The 18247-nt window shown below is 42.6% G+C and overlaps 1 protein-coding gene across 2 annotated transcripts in view; it reads left to right on the top strand.

The window, feature by feature from the left end:
- LOC144753066 (cytochrome P450 2D17-like) overlaps positions 1-18247 on the top strand; it is a 317121-nt gene that overhangs the window by 103803 nt on the left and 195071 nt on the right. For both annotated transcript variants that reach the window (XM_078640860.1, XM_078640868.1), the window contains exon 3: positions 5307-5459. In XM_078640860.1, coding sequence (XP_078496986.1) covers positions 5307-5459 — 153 coding nt within the window. The remainder of the gene's footprint in view (positions 1-5306; positions 5460-18247) is intronic.

Below are 18247 nucleotides of genomic sequence, written 5' to 3'. Positions count from 1 at the left end.
AGGCAAAACAGTGCCTCTAGCCTCTTCAATTGGGTTTCCATGTGAGAGCATATCCTCTACCATCTAAGGGTAGATAGCGACATGGGAATTCTATCTGAATGGATGTCCTCACACATGATGACATCGTCTAATGGGGTAAACACATTTTTTTTCTCTCAATTTATTACATATAGGTGTTCCTAAATTCCTTATCTAAAACACCTCAAAAGAGAAATCACATAATACAGATTATCAGGGACATGTAGATACCTCCCTTTTAATAACTGTGCATCAAGTGCACTATGCAATACAAAGGCTAATGATCAAAATGTGGAAACAAAAGACAAGAACTAAAGAGTCCTGTTATTTCCATGATTTAGGACGCATCTGATCCCACCAAAAAATGAAAGAAGCAGGAACAAAAGGGTAAACATCCAAATTAAAATAGTCATTGAAAATTTATCATGTTTAAAAAATAAATGTTACGAGGTCACAGATGTCGACATGACAGCCTCCTTCCATTGTTTACAGGGAAACTAAAGATAACACCTCAGCGCGACTTGAGCCAGCCTCTGCAGCTCTCCTAGCCCCCAGCTTCTGCTCACTCTGGAGTAGTCAAAGACAAAAGGCCTTCCTAATTCCTCCTAACCTGCAATAATTCACTCTATTTAAAAACACATGTTATATATATTACTTCTGTTAGGGGCTACAATGTATTTCTATACTTAGATTATTAAAACAGTTACTGTGAATAATTCACAGAACCTAATAACACAACATACCAGCTTCAGAACAAATGTGTGTTACTAACCTATGCAACAGTACTCAACTCATCAACCTTAAATGGATGAACGTCTCAGTAGATCTAGCTTAGAGTTAAAACCTTCAACCCTGATATTACACTCAAACCTTTGCACCAGGCACATTGGCTCACTGAGCCATTAAAAGCAACCCCAAATAGGAACAACCTGCAAATATGTATTATACCTAAATGTATGCATTTACTGAAGCCTAAGGCACTTTAAAGCTATTTTAAATGGCAAGAATGCTGTTTGAATGGTCTATTGAAACCACCAAAGGGTCTATTTTACCCAAATTCGATTTTGATACTTGGGGCACTTAAAAATAAATATCCTACAATTGTGTTATATATTAATCATCCTCAGAATGTTCTTTACACATTTTAGAGATTGGACATTAGACATATCTCATGTAAATCCTTAGAAAAATGATTTTTTACGCCTGCGCTAAGTGAAATTCCATATGCTAATGTCCTCATTATGCAGGACAACACAACGTAAATTAAATTATAATGCTAGGAGGTCACAGTATGAGCATTAAGCTTTGTAAATATTAAAAAACGAATTTTGTAGCACCTATTTTCAATAATTATTTTTCATAATTAATAATTATTTTCAATAAACCCAATCATGTTTGATAATACCACATATAAAAACAAGCTGCAACCCTTGCCTATCATTTTAGACGCATTCATTTATAAGCCTACGCACAGAAGGCTAACTTATAACATGACAAAATGTTTGCGCCAATTTTTTTTCTTTCTAAAAAGGACAATTTTTATTTAGCAACAGAACCAAGAATATGCGTACAAAAAATGCTTAAAGAGGGGAAAACCCTTAATTGAAATGTCTTCCTGTAATACAAAATAATGAACCTTAGTTTTGTAACCTTTTGAAAACAACATTCTGAAATGTAAAAATTCACCCGTGTTTAACTGAGGGCAAAGTCCTAGCTTGAGTAAATATTCCTGTCTATTCTGTGACCTACAAAGGCGACAGCTAGCAATAAAAGTTCTCCTCTCAGTATCGTAACATGAGCATGGTGGCAGTCTTTTTCAAACTAAGACACATCAATGTGTGTTCTATAATATGCGTCTGAGTTCAGCAAAAAATGTACTTCAGCTGAAGTGTTTGCCTGTTAATATCTAATACAATGTATGTAAGTAAAAAATGCTATAAGTTTATTTTTCTACAAAACACACAATTCGTTTTTGAGGCCTTTTTAATTCCTAGTGAATTGTTTAATTTTCGTTTTTAAGCATTTATTATTTTGCTTATAGACTGAAAACATCAAGAAAAACCACAACCACACATTGAGCTAATTTCAGACATAAACAGAAAGGGGTCAAACACTCAGGACACACAATACAGCGCGCTTTAGCCATTTATTTTGTGAATAGTGCCATCGCTATTCACTTACATAAGTTGCACTAATGGGGAAACCACATAGACATTTAAACACACATTTAACCCACAAATCAATACCCAGGACAAAACAGAGGACAGCCCACAGACTGTACTTAAACCAAACCATTTGTAAATACTAGTTGTAAGCCATATTTACAAGAAGCGCTTCTCAATAGTGTTCCAAAAGACTGCAAAAACAGCCCAACAGACTGATTTATATCCAAGAAGCGAAAATACACTCAATTCACTAGCTTTGGCTAGCAGAACACCAAAAAATCATTCTGCATATAAAAAAAAAAATTGCACAGAACAAAGGATCTTTGTTTTGTATTATGTGATATTTTAATTCCCTGGGGATACAGAATCACCAAGGAAGAAATATGTTTTTAAATCTAAACCTATTTAGATATTCCCTCTAGGGGAACCTGGCTAATTTACTTCACTTCACACCATGGTACCTTTCAGAAAAAGCAACACATTCTTCAATGTGAGCTTGAAAACAGGCATGCCAAAAATACTGCAGAAAATGCAAGTATTATAATCAAAGTAGTGCTTAATGTACTTTTCGTACGTGCACCGTTCAACAAAACCAGATGGAGAAAAATCTCCTCATTAGCTGCCTACACAAATTGCAATTTGCATATCAAATCCATATTAAACTCAAAGTTGGCCAACACAAATTCCAAAATTCCTAAGCTACAGTAAGCGTTACTAAACTACCTTACTTTTAGCAATCAAAAGGTTGTCCAATTTCTAACTGCCAAGTTCTACATGACCTAACGGTCTTTTCTCTTTTAGAATACTCACGCCAAAAAGGTTCTCAGTCAGGAGTGACATCATGTGGAGGATCAAAATCAGGAAAATAAGAAATATACTGGGATGCAGAGACAAGGAATCTCCAGAATCCCTGTGCACAGAGTACCTCTGTAGTAGAGTCTTGTCCTGTCCTCCTCAGTAGATTTCAGTCTCCTGACAAGATCACTCCCTCAGAATGTTACTTCTCTGATGAAGCCCATGTTGGCCGCGCCATTTGAAGAAACTCAAGTCTTCATTCTCAGGGGTACTTGATAATAAAGAAGTTGGCACAGAAGCTGAAATATGAAAAGATATCTTTATTAAACTTATAAATGAGACTACGTCACAGAGAAGCCTTAGCAACTGAATGAGGCAGTCTAAAGAGTACAAAACACAGAGGCCTTTTATATGCTTAGGGTTACAAACTTAGCATAAAAGAAAGGGGCAGTCCTAGCTTTTGCAAGCATGCAAAATGCCTAATAGGAACATACAAGATCTGCTAAATATTAGCGAATAGGAAAACATTCAAAACAAGGCATCATGTAACCAGAACATCCCCCTTGAGTCGTGCTCTTGCCCAACCCGATAAGTCAATCAATTACACCACCTACAGGTCAATCAGTAATGGCAGGACATGTTTGCGTGCTTCAAAGGAAAAGGTTGTGGAATAGGAAAACACAGGGAGAGAATAGCGAAGGCCAAATGATAAGATACGACAAGAGAAGAATACTAAAGGCTAACAGATAGTTGATACAAGGATTAGGTAGTCCACACAAGAATTAGTTAGGCCACCTGGTGTCTGAGATGGGTTTCAAGACAAGGACAGAGGGGGTTTTCAACACGTTGCAGTCCAAAGGGAAGAAACACCTTGTGAATCATGCAGCCTGTGTAAAGGCAACACAAAATGGAGTTTGAATGTAAAATGGAGTCAAAATTAAGGAACCTCACGCTAACAGTTTTGTTGGCCTGCGACTCCATTTGGAGGTTGTTGTCTACCAGAACTCCCAGATTGTGCACTGTTTTGACTGGGACCAGAGGCTCCTCCTCAGGAGTGAGTCTGAACTCCAGATGTAAATGTTGGGACATTCTGGCCGTGGGGCCGTATACCACCTCCGTTTTCCCCCCATTGAATTGTAAAGAGTTTCTCCTAAGCCATCCAGCAGTCTGAGGCATGCACTCCTGGAACGTATCCATGGATACTGCTTGCTTCCTCTCCAAGGAAAACACAAGTTGAGTGTCGTCAGCGTAGTTGACCAAGTCAATGCCAAAAGATGTATTAATTGGGATCGGGGGCTGTTAATAGATATTAAAAAGAATGGGACTGTTCGCAGAGCCCTGCGGTACCCCATGATGTACTGGAGACTTACTGGAGGTAAAAGGTGTCATAGTTACCATTTGTTGTCTTCCTGATAGGTAGGACTGTAGCCATTGTAAGGCCCGTCCTGACACCCCTATCCTCTCCAGTCTTTCCACCAGTACTACGTGGCTCACCGTATCGAATGCGGCTGACATATCTAGTAGTACAAAGATGGTATCATTCCCATTGTCAGCACGCATTCCTAGGTTGTCTAATACGGTAGCCAAAGCAGTCTCAGTACCGTGACCGGGGCGAAATCCAAAATGCAGCTCATAACACTGACTTGGGCAGAAACAGTTTTTTCCATCAGCATTTGGATACAATGTAAAGTAGTATGTGAGTGTTGGCTGCCAAAAACTTTCATACTTGGCATAAAAAATAAAAGATCTGGATACTCCTAGAAATAGTGCTGTATTGGAAGCAATTCTTGACTCCCCACCGTGGACCTGCTTCTAGAATATTGTTAGGGAAATGCCACTCAAAAAAGTGAATATAGTTGAGTAACAACTAACGCTATTTTATTACCTTAAATGGCCAGAATTTGCGGCCTGAGAGGCCTCCAAAATGTCAAAGAAGGACAAGCCCTTCAGAAGCTCCGGGTTTCTAATAAGTAACCAAAAGGTTCTTGCCCTAGTATATTTCTTATTTTTTTAAACTTATCAATGTAGTTTGCCTGATGAATTAAAGTATTATCCATTCTGTGTCCTCAAATGCATCTTTCATTGGAGAAGATGGAGGAATTCGAACAATATGAAAGTAATAATTTTTGGGAGGTTTTTGAAAAAAAATGTGCAAAAGCTACTCTGAGGTTTGAACCATTTTATGAGTCTATGCCATGACCTACACCTATTTGTAACTCATTTTGTCTCCTCTGTTTTGCCTTTGGTTAACCTTCTATGAACAACCTCCAGTGAGCCTTGCTGAGCAGCAGTACAAGAACCCTAACTCGTCTAATTGAAACTTTGCAGGTGTCGTAATGGCAAGGTATGGACGGGGATGGAAGGACATTAGGAGGTTCACAATCTCCACTCTGAGGAACTTTGGTCTGGGAAAGAAGACTCTGGAAGAGCGGGTGAGCCAGGAGGCCATCTGTCTCTGTGAAGCCTTTGAAACCCAAGATGGTAAGTCATGCTTCCAAAAGGCGTCCACTTTCAGGAAAACTCATTGTGTTCCTATTTCCTGTTTGGTCTGAAGCCAGTATTGCACTAAGCATTCTTGGGATTTACCAGTTCTTTAGGGATGAGTTGCATAGTGTAAGAAACATTCATTCTAATTGTGAATGTGTCAGCCTTCAGCATAGCACAACTGGTTGCTGCTGCCTTCAGCTCTTGATAACTGCTGTATTGAATGTTCAATATAGACACTTAGCAATACAGCCTTGTTCATGTTTCTGTAGACTAAATTAATGATAAACGACCTATTGGAGGACTTTCAGGGCATAGTGGGTGTTTGTGTCTGTGTGTGTTTATACGTGTGTGCCTGTGTATGTGTTCACGCTCACTAATATTTGTATATGGTTGCATGAAAGCTGGCTGGAGTATGAGGCATAGGAGTCGTGGTTGGGCAAATGAGGGTCAAAAACCAAACATATGATGGAGAGGCCTGGGAAATAAGCTGTACATATCCATAGACTATGTGGCTGTACAATGGCAGATGAACCTGGGCAACATATTAGGCTGTGTGTGGCATATGTGTCTTTACGAGGACATACGATAAGTCGGCATCTCCCAAACTGTGGGCCACAACCCACTGGTGGGTTGTGAGCCAATTTTGGTGAGTCAGTAAAGTCTGAACAATAAATAAAGATGCCTTTAAATTCTGCAATATCTTGTCAAATTTGCTGTTGCTTCAAATACGAATTTCACATGTAAGGCTATGTCTTATGACAAATTGCTGCTTATTATTTTAACATGGGATTGGTGTTTACTTTTCTTTCTCTGCCTGAAAAATGAGAGGGGTTTTTAAATTGAAAATATGACAATGTTGCTGGAGTGCAGTGAATGTGCAAGGAAAAGCTTAGAATATTATTTGTTTGAAACAGACAACAAAATGTAAATACCTTAAATGAACTGTATGCATTCAGCAGTTAGGAAAGCAAAACGTAAGCAATTTTTTTTTGCATTTCTGAAGTGTGCTAGAAACAGAGATTTTAATAGGACCAAAACATAGCAAGACACTTCACTGGTGATACACAAATGATAAATATTCACAGAAACCCGATTTCTGTACATTATTATTTGAGTGCAATATGCTATATATTTTATCAGTAAAACTGTATCTCTGTGCAAAGTTAGTGGCCATTTCAATGGAAAGTATACTGTCTGTAAATGATGATGCGTTACCACACAATGCTTTAGTTACATTAAAAAAATTGCACCAGCTCATGTAGAGTAAAGGAAGATAAGTTGCGAAGGTTTATAGTTATTAAAAAGTGTGTTGTGATTCTAAAATGTTTGAAAACCACTGCAATAGGTAACCCTGGACAATATTATAGGCATAGAGTGTGGTAAATAAATAAATAATACCCTATTTTTGAATGTATAAATGAATAACAGATAGCTCAATAAATAAGAGTCAAGATTCGAGGTAGTAGGAGTTTCGCAGGTTTATTACAGCATAAAGGACAGGAACAGGACAACCTGCATAGGAATAGGATGGCAGGGCCCAGCAGCTGCCGGGGCTGGATCTGGGATGAGCGCGCTAGCATTTAATAACAATACACAAGCATATATAGTAAAACAGTTGCATTACAGTACATATGATAGGCGGAGCAGTGGGTGGAGCAAAGGGTGTGACGCGTAGCAGTCGCGAAAGATAAGGGTGAAAAGAGGTGTAACAGGGCGTATACATAGACATGTGATGCAAACGTAACAGAATATGTCATGAATGGGGCGGAAACCATAGAGGGGGCTACCTGAGGAGCCGGGACCTCTAACCTGATGGTGCGCGCAAACTAGCAATGACGTGTTACTAGGAGAAGCTGGGGGCTTCGAACTCTGTGCTAGGAGCAGAGACTGAAGTCTGGAGAGTCAGGGCGACATGTACCTAAACAGTATCTAGTATCTGATGTTTAGAGAACATGTTGATATAAATTATAAGTCAGGAGGGGAAAGGCTAACTTGATTCTAAGACTGGACCATGCATTATTCTACATGTAGTGCGTGATGAAGAATATTAAATGACTATTAATACAGTATTTCTCTAACGTGGAGACGTGAAGGCTAGACAATGACGGAAACTATCGATGCGATTCAGTAGCTTTAGGAATGCAGAGAAGGAGGACTGAACTGATAACTGGAACTATAACATACTCTTGGCAGACTCAGAGGCTGAGCCAGGCTGAACCGGGCACGGCGTGGCAGGAAGTAAGTGAAGGGTCGAGGATACAGGTGGGGGCTGTATCGCTCCTCAGCGAGGTTTCAGGAGACAGGAGCTGAATCTGGTGTCCAGGCCCTTTTGAGGCCTAGAGACGGGGACTTTATAATGGAATAACGTGCATACTGAGAAACGTGGCAACGTAGCTTTACATAGGCCTGATATTCGTAGTATTCACGAGAACTGGAAACTGGCATACTAGAGGTGGACACAACTGTAATTGCGTCATTAATCGAACGTGGGGAATGCATATGCATATTTAATCATGCACACATAACATATGATGGATGACACGTAGGGACACAGAACATGGCAAAATTTACTTTTCCACATTCCCTCCTTGTCACTACGTTTCCATCAGGAAACATCAATATTCATGATACCATCTATCATTTCATACAGTATCATTTGCTCGTCTCGAATTATCCTGGAACGGGATTTAGAACGGGGCTTGGGACTAGGAATACAAGAGGTAGCACAAATGCCGCAAATCGCAGGGCCACATTGTATACAGAGACAGCAGCTGAATATGATCGCTACTGCAATACCTAGAAAGGACAAGACTTTCCATCCCCAGGCGGAAATTATATTCCAGAACCAACCGGACCATGTCCAGGTGCCTGGATCTTGGTGTATCAGATGGGCAATTTTATGGAGTCTGGTTATAGCTGAATAAACAGACGGCGCGTTATTTGGAATGAAAATGCAGCAACTAGATCCGATGACTCTACAGGCCCCGCCCCTATCGGCCAGTATGACGTCAAGGACGAGACGATTCTGTAAAACGACAAATCTCATAGCAGATTGCTCTTCGGTTAAGTTACCTAGAGCAGAGGCAGTCTCATTGACTACTGCTTCGAGGGTTCTGGTTAACCTGCGGATTAGCTTACTATTCTGGATAGGTCCTATAAAGAAAAAGAAACCTCTGTTGAAATCTGTATACTGTTCTAGAGCAGTTTCAGTATAATCGACAATGGGGGACTCCCTTCTATGTCTAATGTGTACTAGATGTGTATTTCTATGATAATCAGGTGGGGCTAGGAAAACTGGTGGCAGTAGGAAGGCAATGTAACAGGTTCCCTCCCAATCGAGGGGCAGACGAACATATGCAGTTTGACCACAAATAAAATAAGAATGACGTGAAGCTTTAAAAATAGATTTCCCACTGTCACTATACTTGACAATAGTAGTACAATCACTGTGTCCTACATGTACGGAACCATTATTTCGGACACATAATTCGCCTTTGACTGGTAGTACTGAAATAGCAGGTAAGTCTGGAGTGGAATCAGACTGAACATTCAAGACCATGAGATTCGAAGAATAATTACCTAAATTATACACTTCATTTTCTAGATCTAACCCGGTTTTGTGGGGGAGACCTTGCTTGTCTGGAAAACATGTACTGTTAAGAAAAGACATATCTGTTGAGGATGACGTTAACGTGGACCATGCTCCACACGAACCATTATGTGAAAATGGATAAGGAAAAAGTGGCAGAACTCCCTTCGGTGTCTGGAAAGGGGGGAGTCGACCACACACCCAACAATTAGTGGCATTGCTGGTCTGATGTGAGTAATGTAACATGCGGATAAAGGAATTATTTCGCATAGCGAGGCGGTAAGAGAGTTCATGAGGAGGCAGATCACTAAACGTGTGCTCTACTGTAGCATTAGCAGACATATTTACATGAGAAACTGGAAAGTACAGGTAAAACGCATAACTGGTGCAGGAAATCATAATGCTGAGAAATAATATGAAACATAAAAAAACGATACATCGAATTGAGTTTTGACTGACTCTCTCACTATGGGGGTCTATTTTATACATGTCAGAAACAGTCTAACCGTTTCACCTAGGGGAGGACTTAGACAATCAAACTGACTGACTTATTTTACTAGACCTTAACTTGAGTTTATACTCCTGTTGCGGAGTTTTCTCTAACAGGGGAGGGTTTGTAGCAATGTCTTTTGCGGGACAGTCCTTGAGAACAATATTTTGGCAATCCTTCAAATCCTGGGAAATGTTCTTTAAGACGGGTTTCAGTCCATTAAACTGTTTTACATGAGAAAGGTGCACCCAGCCTTTGCGACCTTCCAACTTCACGGCTGTACGGGTGGTGAGGAGGACCTGTCGGGGCTCTTTCCAGCGAGGCTCCAGCGGACTTGATCTGTCAAAATTCCTCACCATCACCATGGATCCTGGAACGATTTCATGCGGTGCCACCTCGGTATTGTCTGGAAATGCGGCGGCAACCTGTGAACGACATGAGTTGAGGGCAGACATCAAGGAAGCTAGGTAATCTGTCAGCATATTACTTGAAACATCGGTAATACTTCGGGGTCTAGGAGTACCCCACATGTTAGGGGGGCGGCCGAAAACGACCTCATACGGGGACAGACCTGATCTGGAATGTGCGACCATGCGCATATAAAATAAAGCGACTGGTAGAGCTACTAGCCAGTCCACACCTTTCTCTTTACATACTTTGGCGATTCGGATTTTCAGAGTCTGGTTATGTCTCTCTACGAGACCGGCTGCTTCAGGATGGCGTACACAATGAAACTTCCACTGGTACCCTAACAACAGGGAAACATGCTTCATGAGTTCAGATGAGAATGGCTGACCGTTGTCAGAATATACGACTCTAGGGAGTCCATAACGAGGGAAAAACTCACGAACCAACTGCTTGGCAGTGGTCGCGGCTGTGTAATCTGGGACTGGATATGCTTCTGTCCACCTGGACAAAGCGCATACAACTACAAGGACATACTTGAAACCTCGACATCGCTCCATCTGAATATAATCCATCTGGAGGACTTCAAAAGGGTGGTCAGGGGGCTGGAATCCACCTTGTTCCACCGGGACACTTTTGCCTGGATTAAACTGACAACATATCATACAGGTACGGACTTTCTGCTTGGCTGCAGCTCGTAAATGCTTGTTGAACCAAATGTTCTGGATACTGTCTAACATAGCTTTTTCTCCTAAATGTGCTGGACTATGTGCGGTATTAATAATGACTTGAACCATAGAGTCGGGGAGAAACCATGTGGCTCTACCCTTCGTTAACCATCCTTGATCTGTCTGGACCCCTCCTTGTTCGGACCATTTCTTGATTTCTTCGGGAGTAGCATGTAACTGGATATCTATGACATCTTGTGTAGGGTCCTTAACTGTCATGCATGTGGTCGGATCTGGAGTATGTGTCTGATTAACTGGAATGTCTGGAGTCTGTGCTGTGAGCTTGGCTGTGCGATCTGCTAGATCATTACCTTGGGAAATAATGTCAGTAACTTTCGTATGTGCTTTACATTTCATGATAGCAATAGATGTCGGTAAATGTATGGCATCTAACAGAGTTTGAATAAGGAGACCATGCTGAATCTTGGTTCCATGAGAAGTCATGAAACCTCTCTCCTGCCAGAGCACTCCGAAGTCGTGTACAACTCCAAATGCGTAGCGTGAATCTGTGTAAACATTAACTTTCAAGTTCTTGGCGTGTATGCAGGCTTGGGTCAGAGCAACTAGCTCTGCTGCTTGAGCGGACAGGGTGTCAATGCGGTGTGTCTCAATAACTTCAGTATCAGTAGTCACTGCATACGCGGCGACTAGTTCTCCTGTACTTGTTCTCATACATGAACCATCCACATAAAGTGTCAGGTCGGGGTCTGGTAACGGAATATCCGTCAGATCTTGTCTTGGCTTTGTCGTAATGTTAACTACTTCCACACAGTCATGTGTGGCAGAATTCGAAGTAACTGATGGTAACAATGTAGCAGGATTTAAAATGTTGCAGCGTCTGATTTCTATGTGTGGCTGGAACAGTGTCAATTCATAACCTGTTAAACGTGCAATTGTCAAGTGCTGAGTTTGTGTTCGGTTTAAAAGAACTTCCACAGAGTGTGGAACTTGTACTGTCAAGGTATGTCCTAAGACTATGGAATCACTTTGTCTGATAGCTAGGGCTGCGGCTGCAACTGACTTGAGGCACGCAGGCAGAGCCTGGGCTACAGGATCTAATGTGCTCGAAAAATAAGCACAGGGCTTGTATTGTCCTGCTTGATCTTGTGTGAGAACAGATAATGCTGTACCTTCACGTTCAGTGACGAAAAGTGTAAAAGGCTTACTGTAGTTCGGTGTCGCTAGAACTGGAGCTTGGCATAGGGCTTTCTTTAACTCATTGAAACTAAGTGTATGTTCAGATGTCCAAGGGAGGACAGTCGATACGGCTGCCTCCTGTGTCGTTAACTGTATCAGTGACTTGGCTAGAAATGCATACTGAGGAATCCATTGTCTGCAGTAAGAAGTAAGGCCGATAAAAGCACGTACCTCCTTCTGGGTCTTGGGCTGAGGAAGACTCGCTATTAACTGGATACGGTCTGGTGTCAACTGCCTACCCCTCTTGGACAGTAAGTGTCCTAAGTAGACCACTTGCTGGACACAGAATTGAAGCTTAGAAGGGGACACCTTGTGCCCCATCTCGGCTAGGAAATACAAGACTGTAAGGGATGCTCGCTCGCAAGCACGTTCAGAACGGGCTGTGATCAGGAGATCATCGACATACTGGAGCAGGGCAGTGTCAGTTGGCATGTGAATGTTGTCTAGTTGTCTCTTGAGTGCTTGACTGTAAATACTAGGACTTTCTGTGAAACCTTGAGGAGCTCGTGTAAACATATAGCTCCTTCCATTTAAACAAAATCCGAAAAGGAACTGGCTGTCTGGATGAATAGGGACACTGAAAAATGCGTTCTTGAGGTCTATGACAGTGAAGAACGTGGCTTCGGAATCAATGGCCGTTAATAGGGAAGAGATGTCTGGGACAACTGGGTACTGAGGAATAATACACTTATTAAGCTCTCGTAGGTCAATCACTAATCGATATACTGGGGGTGCATTTGGATCAGTACGTTTCATGACTGGAATGATCGGAGAATTACATACATTGGAGTCAGTTTCTACAACCACTCCTTGAGCCATGAGCTCGTCAATAATTTTGGATAAGGCTGCTACAGCCTCAGGTGGCAATCTGTACTGTCTGATTCGTGGTAACACTACACCTGGCTTGAGAGTCACACGATAGGGTGTGATTTGCATGTAACCTACATCAGTTGGACCTTGCGCCCATAAGTGCTGCGGAACATTAGACAGTCTTGAATCAAAATCTCGTAATACATAGTGACCCTTAAAGTCACGTAGGAACAATCGTATTCCCTCTGGGGAACAGCATATAACTGCACCTAACTCTTTCAGTGTCTTAATGCCTAATAGATTTTCTGGACATGACTTAGTAAGTAACAGATCAGTAGTGCGGGACAATGGACCTACTTCTAGAGTAACTGGCTTTGATATTTCATTTACAATGGGTTTTCCTGAAAATCCAAGGGAAACATTTCTTGAGCCTGAGAGCGGAGCCCCTGGAACTTCGGCGTGACTAATTGTGGTCCTACTTGCCCCTGTATCGATCAAAAACTTTCTGTCTTTCCCTAATACTTGACTATGAACATAGGGACCTTCTTGATCTACAGGTATCTCGATGAGAGGCAAGCCTACCTCCCTCTCTAGGCTGTTTCATGAATACTGTTGGTACTCTGGATACTCAGACTGTGCATACTGGTACATCTGCTGTGTAACGTGCTGTGTTGCAGCGATGGGCTGCGGTGCGGTAACTGTCTGTGGTGCATTCTGTGGCTGAGGAATCTGTGAAACTTGTTCTTGTCTAGGCGGACGTGGTCTTTCTTTAGTCTTACCGGTAGCTATGTTGTGTTTCAGAACTGCACACTCATTTATAAAATGACCTGGTTGTTTACAATAATTGCAGTTCCCTTTAACGGGAGCTGCAGGATGACTGGCTTGATTTGGACCCCTCTTCTGACTGTCTTGAGGAACAGATTGTGCAACTAGTACTTTCATTTTCGTGTCTTTCATACGTTTTCTCTTGTGTTCTTGCTCTTCCCTGATTCTATTCTGGTGGTATTGGAGCATCTGCAACATCTGGGACGGGGTATTAGCTTGCCAGGTACTTTCGACTTTCAAAACTCGATTTTTAATTTGTGGGCTTGAATTCTCGACTAATTTAGTAACAAAAAGGTGAGGGTATGACTCACTACTTGTCTTGAGGCCACTGTTGATGCTAAAACATTTCTCAAATCTAGAATAAAAATCACTAATATCCTCATCTTGCTTCTGTTTACAGGCTGAGATTGCATCCCAGTCTTCTTTTCTAGTTGTCAATAATCTAGGTAAAACTTGAATCAATAATTCAGGTAATTCTTTACATTTATCTCCGAGACCGGTACCTGGTACTCGTGCCTTATCTTCAGCTTCTAGAATTGCCCAATCGATCTTTTTCTCTCCCACCTCCCATTCTTTTTCCTTGAGCTTTTCATACACCCCTGCGGGCAGCAGAACCTTTAACATTTTAATTATATCTGGATACGTGTATTCTCCCATACGGAGCATGTCTTTTAATTCTCTATGGAACCCTGCTGGATCTTTATCATGACAGGGAATTAATTTCTTCATCTCGAGGAGTTCCATCTTTGTAATCGGAGTGTAAACAAACACTCGTTCTAGTTCGCCACCCGTTCCTCTAACTGGGTGGACTTCTCGTAACGGATTCTGTCTCTCCATGTAAAATGGTTTACTTTCTGGGGGTGAGACATGAACAAAATGCGGGTTCAGAAACGTTCTATATTTGTGACGCTGTTCTAGAATGACACTAATTAAATCGGTACCTAAACCTTTCCATCTATACTGGAGTAACTCGTTCAGGACATCATGTAACGGGCCTGGATCAGAGTGCTGACCCTCATACAATGTAATGAGGTGCTGAATCATATACATACCCACCAGTCGTTGTTCTTTACGGATTTTCTTGTACATACTCTCCATAGCACCGACGGTCTTGTGCTTACCCTCGGCTATATTATCACTCCACCTTGTCAGGGTTTTCATTTCAGCCGGATCTTTAGACGGGTAATCTTGTTCTCTTATTAGACAATTGATCAGAAACTTTAATATCATGAGCTGGATCTCGGCTTTCCTTTGAGACATGGCCTCGCTAATGCTTTCTGGATCATCCCCTGTACGGATGAAACGATATATTCTGTCTAGATCTTCTTTCATATTCGGTAAGGTGACTAGATACTCGGCCACCTTTCTTACGCGGAATGAATATAAAACCATATTATCCTCGCCTGGGACTGGATCATAGCCGCATTCGGCAAGGGATTTTCTTATTTCTGCTACAGTCTGATGTCTGGGCGTACGCTGTGACGCTTGTGCATGTAATTCGGCTGTCGTTAAACGCTTGTGTGGCGGCGGGGTTTGAGGAGTACCTCCCCCTGCCGCCCCTAAACTAGAGTCGTCTACTGAGGCTCTTCGTCCTGGCAGAGTGGGAATGTAGGCTGGACTTGTACTGCGGGCTGGACCGGGGGTACCGTAACAGGTACTCCGGTGTCTGGAGGAGCGGGAAGTGCCTGATTTACAGGGACTGGCGGAGCGCGAACAGGATTTGCATATTCTGGGACTGTGTCGTCCAAATAGGACGAAATAAAAATATCAGCTGCGGTCTGTTTGTGACGTAGTTTGGTCGGAACTAATGGTGGCGGGAAATTACTGGATGCCTCTGGGGTCGCTTTTGGCAAGCCCTCGGCAAGGAGAGGATACATACCCCTAATAAGGGCATGCCTCTGTCTGTCTGACTGTTCGGCTTTGACTTGTTCACCTATCTCGATTAGTTCTTTTTCTTGTGCTCGTTCTAAGGATTCTCTACTTAATTCTGACTTTCTGATTTCCTTTTCAGTTCTTTTATGAGCTTCTTTGCGCCATAACTCGATGGCATCTTTCTGTGACTGTCTGGCTTTCTTTTTCCATAATGCCTCTTCTACTCGCATGATGCACTCGGCATCCCAGGTACCCGATACGGGCCATCTATACTTTTCTTCTAACTGTTTGGTATACTCTACCCATAAATCTAGATACAGTATGGCGCTTATGCCATGCTTCTGATACATAAAATGACCTGGACTGTCCCTAGGCGGAACTGGAACTGCTGCTTCCAGCAGACCCTTTCTGGTTTTTAACTGACGTAATTTCGAAAAGAGCGGCATGACTGAACTATAATCTAGACACAATACAATACACAATAAACACGATACTTATTCCCCATTCATACCACGACATTAAAATACATGAAGAACATTTAAAAATAACAGTTCGAACAGAATACTACCTGGAATACGGAACACAGAATACATGAATTTTCTCGAGAACAGAACTGACTAGAACAGGAACTAGATGCACTGCTGAAACAGTACGAAACTTACCGGTCTCATAAAGAGACACGTCAGGACCCGCATCCACCGAAGTGGACACTTCGTTTGTGGGTCTGTGTACCACCAACCCACGGACCAGAGTCAATTAAATTGACCCTGTCTAGATACTACCCCAGTAACGGTACTCACCGGGCAGCAAGAACGGAAGGCCTCAGACTGGACGGGACTGCTTGGACGCCGGACGGGCGAACTTCGGACTTCAGTTACGGGTGGACCTCCGGATACCTCGGACCTTGGACTCTCGGCTTGGGCTCTGGTCGGGACTCGCCGCGTTCCTCCACCGTCTCGTTTGGATGCTGGACCGCCTCCTCCGTCTCCTCCGTGGGCCTGAGGGGTACTTGAAGCAGAAATATCTGCCGGTGCGCAGAAGAGTTCCGTCACGACTGCAGAGGGTCAGGGGGTCGGCGTGGCTTCACCGACGCGTGGGGAAAGGGCAAGTCCCTATTCGGGCGCCATTATGTGGTAAATAAATAAATAATACCCTATTTTTGAATGTATAAATGAATAACAGATAGCTCAATAAATAAGAGTCAAGATTCGAGGTAGTAGGAGTTTCGCAGGTTTATTACAGCATAAAGGACAGGAACAGGACAACCTGCATAGGAATAGGATGGCAGGGCCCAGCAGCTGCCGGGGCTGGATCTGGGATGAGCGCGCTAGCATTTAATAACAATACACAAGCATATATAGTAAAACAGTTGCATTACAGTACATATGATAGGCGGAGCAGTGGGTGGAGCAAAGGGTGTGACGCGTAGCAGTCGCGAAAGATAAGGGTGAAAAGAGGTGTAACAGGGCGTATACATAGACATGTGATGCAAACGTAACAGAATATGTCATGAATGGGGCGGAAACCATGGAGGGGGCTACCTGAGGAGCCGGGACCTCTAACCTGATGGTGCGCGCAAACTAGCAATGACGTGTTACTAGGAGAAGCTGGGGGCTTCGAACTCTGTGCTAGGAGCAGAGACTGAAGTCTGGAGAGTCAGGGCGACATGTACCTAAACAGTATCTAGTATCTGATGTTTAGAGAACATGTTGATATAAATTATAAGTCAGGAGGGGAAAGGCTAACTTGATTCTAAGACTGGACCATGCATTATTCTACATGTAGTGCGTGATGAAGAATATTAAATGACCATTAATACAGTATTTCTCTAACGTGGAGACGTGAAGGCTAGACAATGACGGAAACTATCGATGCGATTCAGTAGCTTTAGGAATGCAGAGAAGGAGGACTGAACTGATAACTGGAACTATAACATACTCTTGGCAGACTCAGAGGCTGAGCCAGGCTGAACCGGGCACGGCGTGGCAGGAAGTAAGTGAAGGGTCGAGGATACAGGTGGGGGCTGTATCGCTCCTCAGCGAGGTTTCAGGAGACAGGAGCTGAATCTGGTGTCCAGGCCCTTTTGAGGCCTAGAGACGGGGACTTTATAATGGAATAACGTGCATACTGAGAAACGTGGCAACGTAGCTTTACATAGGCCTGATATTCGTAGTATTCACGAGAACTGGAAACTGGCATACTAGAGGTGGACACAACTGTAATTGCGTCATTAATCGAACGTGGGGAATGCATATGCATATTTAATCATGCACACATAACATATGATGGATGACACGTAGGGACACAGAACATGGCAAAATTTACTTTTCCACAAGAGGACTGTGAATGGGCATATGGAACTCTACCTTGGCATTTGATGACTGATTCTGTGTAGTGGGGTGGGGGTGGGGGGTGGGGCGTGTGTGTGTGTGTCAGCGTGTGTGTGTGTGTGTGTCAGCACTTTGTTTATGATGGTTGAGACTAAGTTTAGTAGGCTGTGCATATGAAGCTTGCCCAGGTATTTGTCGGTGACACTTGTGCATAAAATGTAGTATATGGAGATATGTGGGCAGTGTCTGGGCGTATGAGACACCACTATAAACATTGTTGAACCTGGGTTTAGTAGCTCTATATTAGCACATTAATTATTAATTTGCCAACATGGAATTTCAACTAGAAAAGAAAAGTTAATCATAGCAACTGTAACGTACTTAGGACAGTATGGAGGTGGGTCTCACCTCTATACTAACCCCACCTGTCTGCAAGAGTGCATACATTGCCGAGGTGGACTTTGGAGCTGAAATTTAATTGCCAATTGCACCGCCATTAGGGAATCAGGGCACCAACGCCAACTTTCGTCGACAGG

Source organism: Lissotriton helveticus, chromosome 1_1, assembly GCF_964261635.1.
Source record: "Lissotriton helveticus chromosome 1_1, aLisHel1.1, whole genome shotgun sequence".
Taxonomy (NCBI): domain Eukaryota; kingdom Metazoa; phylum Chordata; class Amphibia; order Caudata; family Salamandridae; genus Lissotriton; species Lissotriton helveticus.
This window is presented reverse-complemented; position numbering and strand designations above follow the sequence as displayed.